General features: G+C 45.1%; 1 protein-coding gene across 11 annotated transcripts in view; it reads right to left on the bottom strand.

Annotated features, from left to right (window-relative positions):
• The window catches only part of ZBED1 (zinc finger BED-type containing 1), a 180,701-nt gene extending 172,841 nt beyond the window's left edge, over positions 1–7,860 (bottom strand). For 6 of the 11 annotated variants that reach the window (XR_011136614.1, XM_068922140.1, XM_068922149.1 and 3 more), the window contains exon 1: positions 7,511–7,791. Coding sequence is in view for 4 of the 11 variants with exons in the window: in XM_068922140.1 (XP_068778241.1) it covers positions 7,511–7,625 (115 nt within the window). In the remaining 7 variants the exon portion in view is untranslated. Of the gene's footprint in view, positions 1–52; positions 104–3,013; positions 3,193–6,797; positions 7,003–7,510 lie in introns of those variants that run through there. The other 5 variants (XM_068922132.1, XM_068922113.1, XM_068922124.1 and 2 more) reach the window with 5 other exon arrangements.
• Positions 7,861–9,312: the final 1,452 nt, after the last annotated feature.

Genomic DNA, 9,312 nt, shown 5'->3' with positions numbered 1-9,312 from the left:
CACACTTAACTATGTGAAAACAGTGTTTCTGTGAATATACCAAGAAACCTACCTTACTAATTACATTTGCAAATTTAAAGATGAGATTTGCAGGAAGTGTGACCTACAAGAAGCCCATTAGAATATCAAAAATTAAAAAGGTTTTTAATATATCACATTCTGCTGTGAAACTGAGCTAGAAGATCTGAGAACATCTTGTTTCTGGAATTACATAATTCTTGGTAAAGAAAGTGTAACAGTCATCACAGAGCTGATACGTTATTGCCATTTGCTACAGGATTTCCTTCTCCCTTAAGTTACAGTTGAAGCTAGATCAACACCCTCCTGCCTAAGAGTTAGTGAACTCCATTATTAACATTTATTTCAAATGAAACCTGATACTGAAGGAGCAAAGGTTTTATTGCCTGTTTATTTTGAAAGAAGTTTGTTAGCTTGATGTAACTAAACTGAGGTTTGTTTTTTAAAAAACTTATCATGCAAATTATGGCATTAATCCTGCTCCTTTGAAATGTAAAGATGTTTTCTGATTGAAAGAAAAGGAAACAGAATTTGAACCTACAAGCAGAGCAACAATACGCATTTGAAACTTTTCCTGTCCTTCTCTTTCAGAAATCGAATCAACCTCCTGAACTACTGGTTCACAATCATGGTTCCTGGAATAAAAGTGCATTATAATTACAGGAAAAGGCAGACAGGGAACCACTAATAAATGTTATTAAGCACATCAGTTAGAAAATAAATATCCTTTTTTTTTTTTTTTCCCCAAAAGAGTAAAGAAGTCGGGGGGAGGGGAAGGCGGGATGACATTCTAGAGAAGAGTGTGGTGATAAGGCAAGACTTGGCAATCTGTATCTAAACATCTGTACAGAAAAGTTTTTCTGGTGCAAGTAGTCAAATGCAAGTGGTATCTAATGCCTACAGCGTCTCTGTCCATGGCGCAGGCAACCAGAGTTGCCGGAGTTTATTTCTCTATACCAAAAAAACAAGCCACAGAACAGCACAACTGCACACTGACACTTCTCTACTTTTCTCCACGACATCAGTCTAGCCATAGTGAGCACAACGCGCCCTTCTTGAGGAGCTTGGCAAGGATCAGGAAGCAGAACGAAGCCCTCAGTTAAACACTGATGTGATCTGCTACATAAGACTCCAGAGGAAGAAAGTAGAACAGAAACCAAAAGACCGTTCATGCAGCCAGCCTGAGAGCAATGGGATTGCTCCCTGCTTTGTTCATCAGGAGCCACATGTGCCAGAAAACCCCGAGTTAAATGCTGGCTGGTAGAGGGAGGAAGAAAGGATCTGACTTTTTCAAATTTGCTGCAGAAGATCATCCCAAAGAATTTTATGCGTGCAAGTTTTTCCCAGAGGGTTTTCTGCTGTTGAAGAACATTGAGAAAAAAAAAAAAAAGAAAAAAGAAAAAAGGAAAAAAAAACCAACATGTTTTCCCTTTGAACTATCATAGATATTTTGCAGAATTTTGTGAATTGAATGATTGATTTGATTTTGAATGAAAAAACAAAGACAGATTTACCATGATCAAATGTATTTAAATAAAGCTGTTGGTTTAGAATCTGAGTGAGAGATGTAAGGTAAGTATTTCATTAGACTTGTTTTCAGCATTTATATCTAAAGATTTACTTCTTGGTGCAGATTTTTTGAAGGAGAAAAAAAAAAATGTTCCAGGTACTGGTATGCCTGCTACTATGATTCATTCAGTGCTTTTTAGCTGTCAGTATAAACCAGTGATTCATTACGGTAATGCTGCATAAGTTCAAAGAGGCGTATATTGACAGCTCCATGGTATGCACTTTCACAATAACTGAAGATTTTGAAAGAGAAAGTGGTATAATACAGAATAATATAAATATCACTGCTAAAGCTTTCAATTGTATATTGACAAGATACATCATATCAATATGTATTATTATTGCTTCTATAGATTCCTCCACTTCAATCCATGCCACAGTATCTCAAAGAAGTATAGAGGCTCCTGATATTTCACTACATTTTATGGTTTCCTTTGCTATTACATGACAGTTCCTGGAAGCAAGGAGGAAGGCACTTTAATGAAAGAGGTGATGTGTCTTTAAAATTTAAAATTAGCATGACACATCTTGGATCAAAATAGTTCATCAAAGACCAATAAAATACATTTCAGAGCAAGGGAGTGTTACAGACTCACCCCACCCTTTATTCTCAAGTACATTACAGCTTTACTGTCATTTTTAGATAGATCTGGCATTTAACAACAGTGGCACACAGTAGCATTGCCATAGTTCAGGATATGTCAACATAAGTTAGCCTTTATTTGAATGCTATAAACCACATTTCAACTGTTGTAATAGCCCTAATATAAACTACTAATCATCTCTCTCTCTGCTCAAATGTTATACAGCATAAGTGGTATTATTAAAAAAAAAAAAAAAAGAAAAGTTGCACATTTTTCTCTAAGAAGGGTAAGTTTTTCCTCTTTCCATGAAACAATTGAAATGTCCACAGCCTAGGCCTGGCAAAAAAACAGAGCACCTTCAACTGTGAGCAAAACTAAACACATTAACCCCTAGCAGAATGAAATCTATTCGAAACAAAGCACTTCATGGCCTTTGGGAAGTGCAGCAGCTTGTTATATGGGTAGCTGACAGAAGCGCTCTTTTAGGCTGCCTAACTTTCCATCATAAAAAAACTAGTGCCATTTTTGTTTGCTGAAGACCTTCCTGCAGACAGAAGCCTTCAGGCTACGAAAGTGCCTTTCCCTTCTCTCTTGAATTTCCACCCACGTTTAAATGCAGTGCAAATTCTGAAAAGTTGCTATTTCCTTTGTCTCGTTCATACAGCTGGCCAAAACCAACACCAAATACCAGGGCTGAGGCCTTTTAAAAGCTGAATTGACAACACCTCTGCAGGAATTTTTCTCTACTGGCCTTGGAGATGACATCAGCTATCACAGGAGAAGAAGGAAGGGGAGGAAGAAGAGATCAGGTTTCGGGTCCCTAACAGCACTTGGCCCCTCACCTCATGCCCGCACTCCCGGCCGCTGCTGGCAACGGATGGGTGCTCTCCCGCTCACGCTCTCAGGCACAGCCTTGCTCTTTACACCTCTCAACTCATGCTCGTTCTCATAACATAAAAACATGTGTCTCCAGTATATTGCAGGGCTAGACGTCAAAGGTTCAAAGCCCAATGATGTCGCACTGCAGAGGATAAGAAACAGAATTTGACTTCCCCACTAACAAGGAAAATGCTATTTTGTATACTACTAGTATACGAATACTACTAGTTTTCAAAAACTGTACTAGAGTAACTTTGATTGTGAAACCAAGCATTTGAATGTTAGGAAATGTCAGGTGTATGGCCATCATGCAGCCTTAGTTCTGCCCCCTTGTGTATATACCGTATGACACAGACTCTAATTACACGGTACCGTTTTCACAGAACCCTTGCCTCATTCTGCACAGAGGCAACAATAAAACTGGCATTTCCTAACTTCTGAAGCTACCTAAATAACTCTCTTCTGTGTGCGTGTGGGGGAGGAGTACTAATTATCAGATGTAATTTAATTTTTGCCTAACATCAACTTTTCCTACCTGATCATTCCTTTAGCTACCACTGGAACGAGATGTTTTATAACCGAGAGTCCTTACTACTTTAAGCAGGAAGTGCTTAATCTATTATTATACTTTAGTCATTTAAAGTAAAAGCCCTCAATATATGAATTAAAATTAAGAGATATATTTTCTCAAATTAATATTTCATGATCCATTCTAAAGAAACTTCGCACAAATTAAAATATTGATTCATTAGTTAGAAATTGGGTCAAATTAAAAATATACATGCAGTTAAAATCACTTTCAAGACTACGGGCCGGTTTAAGGTCTTCCAAACCTCAGTCACACTACTACGCTCTTCAAAACTATTTTTCTACACATCACAGGTACAAGTATAACTACTAAGACATCCAAACTACAAAACATGCAGCATTTAGTCTTTCCATAACGTATTTCAATAAAACGAAGTATACAGAAGATGATACATGCAGGAGGAAACACCCAAAATTAATTCCTTGAGAAACTTCTAAAATATCAGAAAAATATTATTATATAAAACATTTTTGCTATCAGTAAGACTACTTTCAATGACAAGATTTCCAGTGTTTATATCCTGGTGTCATAATAAATATTAGTTAATCTTTTATGAATCGCTGATTAGGTCTTTGTTTTAGAAAAGTTGAAGTTATTGAGATGCTTATAGATGTAGGTCTTTTTTCCCCCAATTAATTAAGATTAAGCACTGTAAAAAAAAAAAAAATTAAACTAGCTTCTAATGCAACTATTAATAGTTTAGCCCACAGAACACTAATACAGTTTACAATATGTATCTGCAATTAGACCATTAATGCAACTGGTACTTGAAAAAAAATGTTTTTAACATAGGAAAGAGTATTAACTCTTCTCTTTCACTGCTGCACAGTGATTTTACTTAATGATACAGTCATCGATTGCAGCCTCTTTATCTTCCTGGCTTTAAATTTCTTCTCCCTGTGTTTCAGGGATTAGAATTTTGGACAAAACTGCTACCTTTCCTATGCTGTAATACTTTGTGATTGTACCTTCATGCTGAATAGTTTTGTCTTTTTGTTCATAGTTCAAAACAATTATTAAATTTTTGCACTGAATCTAGATTTCAGAATTCAAACTGTCCTCCTTCCCAGATAAACTATCTTTAATCCCACCTATAAAAATTAGATGAACTTTAGTAGGATGTGACAGCACATGTGTTAAAGCACATATACCAAGAGCATACAACTTAGTCAGAGTTTGGGGAAAGAAAAGGAGCTAATTTGTTTTACTTTTGAAGATCCTGAACACCGTTCTGGTAGATGTTAGAAAGTAAGCTTTTCCTGGAAGATGAACAGCATACCTCAGGACAGAAGGGCTACGTTCACACTCAATCTCCGTATCGCCTTTATCCATCAGCCTACAGTTCAAGCATGAGATGTGTCTCTATTTTATAACTTCCACAACGGAGCTGCACCTATGCTGCATTATGACTGGGAACTCGGACAATCTAATTGAGGCCAAGGAGACTGGATCAGAGACATGGATCAGTTCACTACCCAGTCCCATTTCTTCCTTTCAAGTTTTCTCTCATGGAAGATACTATGACAGTTATCATCACAATAAAATGTGTATAATTGTGAGAGGACATCCATGCAAAAAGATATACAGAATCTTTAACGTATGCATTTCAAAGCTTTCTAGATTACCATCTTGAAAAGTAACTTGTTTTTTTTTTTTCACAATAAGTTTACTGATCCAAGGTTTAATTAAGCATATTCTAATCAACCCTTTCACTTTTTGAAATACTTTTTGTCACAATATAGCTGTTATTTTGAAATTATTATATGAAAACTAGGCTCATCTAGATAAAAATGCTCTTGCTGACAAGCTGACTTGCTTTTTTTAAGGAATGGCTAGACAAACCAAGTTAAAGCAAGGCAGCAGGTAAAGGTAACTGCCAAGAAGCAATTGTGCACAACTATCCCAGGAGGAAATTACTTGTCCTTGGAAGAAACCAGCCTGAGTTAGAACTGAAAGAAAACTTTCCAGATCTGTCAAATCTATGCTGGTCCTACTTGGCCCAGCTGACATTTCCCAGGTTGTACGTTCACTATGCCTAATCTGACATTTCTATATTTAACATTTTTTAAAATAATATTTAAGAACGTAATATAACAAAATACTTGGGTCACACTTCTGTCATGCTATTTCTCTTCAGTTCTAAAAAAGATTTGGAAAGTGTTACACACCCTAGGCACAATACCCAGTTTTACTCTGCCAAGAAACACTAATGCTAGAAAAATGCTCAGATGACTTCAAATTGTACACACATCTGCCTTTTTTGTTGTTAGGATTCTTTTGTTTGTTTTTGCTTTTTTATCATTACATTTTGAGAATGAGAAAGCAGAATCCAAACCTGCTGCAGAATTATTAGGAATGAATAAACTTAACTGTACCACTATCCAGTGGGGCCACATGTGGTGAAATGCGCAGATACGCATTTACCCTGTAGCTTACTTGTTCTTTCTGCTCCTCAGTGCTTCAGATAGTCTCTAAAACAATTATTTCTGCAACCTAAGTTACACATGGATGCCTCGTCTGCTTACTGAAATGCTATGCTCTCTCCAATTTTTTTACTGTTACTCTTGTTTTAACTACCAACAGTTCAACAAAGGCACACTTGCAGCTAGGCAGAGAAAGTCAGAGGCACCAACTTGTATGTAGTTTTTTGCTGAGTCCTGATGATACTGTACATGTCCGTACGGACTTGTAGTTTGCTGTTAAGCTTATAAAATTACAAACGTTTTAAAAGCTTAAGAGACTGATGTCAGGAAAGAGGAAATTCAGAGTTTTGTTTTCTGGAAAACTCAAAGTTTCCGTCATAAAAGTTATATGGGAAAAACTGAGAGTTATTATCAGATAAGCTGTGGACCAAAATCAGAAAGATGCAAAAACGTTAACTTCTCGCACAAACAACTCCCCTGAAGTCCCTCGTACAAACGTCGATAGCTTGCTAGCGCAGAGGCCGGCAACTCATGACAGCAGCGTTACAGCTTGGCCGCTGAGAGCACACAGGCTCCTTCCCAGGGCGGCGGCTGCGGGGGCCGGGCCGGGCGGCGGCAGGACGCGGGCTCGGCGGCGGGGGCGCCGCCAGGACCCCCCGGGGCCGGCGGGCGGGAGGCGGGCGCGGCGAGCCCCCGCGCACCGGCGCTGACAGCCCGTCTGCCCCGAGCACCTACCTGAGCCCGGGAACACTACTTGGCTCCGCGTCTCTAAGCCGGGGGTCTGAGGCACAGCGGTCAAGAAAATAAAACAATAACAATAAAAAAAGAAAGAGAGAGAGAAAGGGAAGCGCACAAGAAAGGCACCCCCGCCCCCCGCGGAGCGGAGCCCTCGCCGCCTCCCGAGGCCGCACTCAGGCCGGCGGCGCAGCCAGGGCCGTCCGGGGCCCGGCTCCCCGCCCCGCCCCGCCCCGCGCCCGGGGCGGCCGCGGCCCCGGGGGCCGGACGGAGCAGCCGCGGCGGCGGGGCCCGGCCCGGCCCGGCCCGGCTCGGCTTGGCCCGGCCCGGCCCGGCCGCCGGGCGGGAGGCGGGGCCCGGGGCGGCGGGGGCGGGGAGGGGGAGGGGGCGCACCGCCAGCCTCAGCGGCCGCCCCGGCCCCCTGCCCCGAGGCGGCGCGGCCCGCGGGGAGGAGGAGCCCGGCGGGGGGTGACTCGGCGGCCTGCCGGCGGCGGCGTCCCCAGGCCTGGGGACCGGGGGCCCGGCTGCGGCCAAGGTCGCGGCCGGGCGGCGGCCCCCACAGGCCAGGTCGCGGGCCGGCAGGGCTCCGCCGCCCTCCGCGGGTGGCGGAGCGGCAGCGCCAAACTTCTGCCGCCCCGGCCAGGGCGGCGGCAGCCCCCGGCGCCCCGCCCCGCCCCCCGCCGTGCCCGGGCTGCGCCGGGCGCGATGCTCACCTGGGGCCGGGGGGCAGCGCGGGCGGAGGCGGCGGCGCAGCTGGTGCAGGATGACGCCGAGGCCGATGCAGTAAACCCTGAGCAAGGGCACCGCTCGCGCAGACAATAGCGACATGGCCGCCTCCCGCCCCTGGCGGCGCGGGGAGAGGCGAGGCGAGGCGAGGCGGGCAAGGCGCCCCGGCGGGCGAGCGAGCGAGCGAGCGGGTTGTGTGTGTGTGCGCGCGCGGGTGTGCGTGTGCTGTGCGTGCGCGGCCGCGGCCGGGGCTCTCCGCCGCCTGCGGGCGGGGCGGGCGGGGGCGGGGGCGCGGCGCAGCGCAGCCCCCGCCCGGCGGAAGGGAAGCGCCGCCGCTGTCACCGCCGCGCCGCGGCTCCCGCCCTTCTGGGCATGTGCGGGGGGGAAGGGCCGCGCCGCGCCGCGCCGGCGGCGGAGAAGCTGCTGCCCCCGCGGGTCCGGTGGCGGCGGCCGGCCCGGCTGCCCCGGGCGGCAGGGCCCGTGCTGCGCTGCGCCGCGCTTCGGCTGCCTGACGGAGCTGCGGTGGGGCAGCCGGCGCAGTCCTTCCGGGAGCCGGTCGGCGAGCCGGGGCGGCCTCTCGTTTGCGGAGCCGGAGCGGCAGCGGGTCGCCCGGGCCGAGGCGAGGCGCCCCGCCGGGGAGCGGGCGCGGCAGCCGCGGTGAGGGGCGGCGGGGCCGCCGCGCCGGTGGCCGCCAGCTGGGCGGTCGCCACGTGAACAGGCAGAAGGCCCTGGCGGGCTCGGTGACCGCGCGCCGCCGTCGGGGCGACTCGGGTTTGCTTGGCTGAGGCGCGGCCGAGCCGCTCTTGCTTAACCCCGTAGGCAGCGCGTATTCCAGGCAAAGCTCGCGTCGCCTTGGACGTCAGAAAACTTAACTTCTCCCGTTGTTGCAGCTTTGGCCGTTGCAGAAAAGTTCTGAGTATTTTGAATGTAGGTTCGCTGCAATGTAGCCTTAAGAAGTCTTGCTGCATTCGGAGCCTGAATTTTATACCAGCCTCATGAACACATAACTTTACAGCAGTTGCGTATCAAGTGCTTCATCTTGAAACTTTCATGTTTTCAATTTTAAACCCTCAGTCTAATTTTTGAGATGCCAAGCACTTGAGTCAGAACAGCAAATCCTACTTACCAACCCTTTTGGTAGACTGGGTTTAGGCTACTGGAAATGCACTGCTTAACATTGTTTTTCACTCACAGAGCTGGTATTGTTCCATAAATACAGATGAGTAACAACATCGATACAAAGCAAGAAGTACGAACAATAGTTTCACAAGAGTATTACCTACACATTCGATTTGATGTAAGTAACACTTTGTCTTTGGGGATGACATGGGCAACCGTACAAAGCTCTAGAAATGCATTTGAAGTGCAATCTCTTTTGAAAAATAAACTTACCGTCTAGGAGAGATTTAATTAACATAGTTTTTCATTGTCAAGTCAGATTGTTCAGCAGAATTGGCTGTCTAATTTCAGTCATATGCATAAAATAAAAGCTTATTGTGTAGTTCTCTAGGACAAAAATACAGAGTTAATATTGTGCATCTCTGATGAATTTCTTCCCTTTTTTCTATTAACGCATGAAATTAGACATACATAAGTAATAAACAGAATGTTGTAAATCTGCTTGCATCAATGAAGGATTCATTCTAAATGTATATTGTTCTCAACCAAGAATGAAGTGGTAAAATGAGCATCACAAAAAGACATGAAAGAGGAAACACTGACATTTAGTTAAGGTGTATTATTTTCTCAACTTATCTCGGGAAAAATCAAATCTTGATTCCTTTATGCT

This window comes from Struthio camelus, chromosome 1 (genome assembly GCF_040807025.1).
Source record: "Struthio camelus isolate bStrCam1 chromosome 1, bStrCam1.hap1, whole genome shotgun sequence".
NCBI classification, from domain to species: domain Eukaryota; kingdom Metazoa; phylum Chordata; class Aves; order Struthioniformes; family Struthionidae; genus Struthio; species Struthio camelus.
Note: the sequence above shows the minus strand (reverse complement) of the source record. Positions and strands in the feature narration are given on the sequence as shown.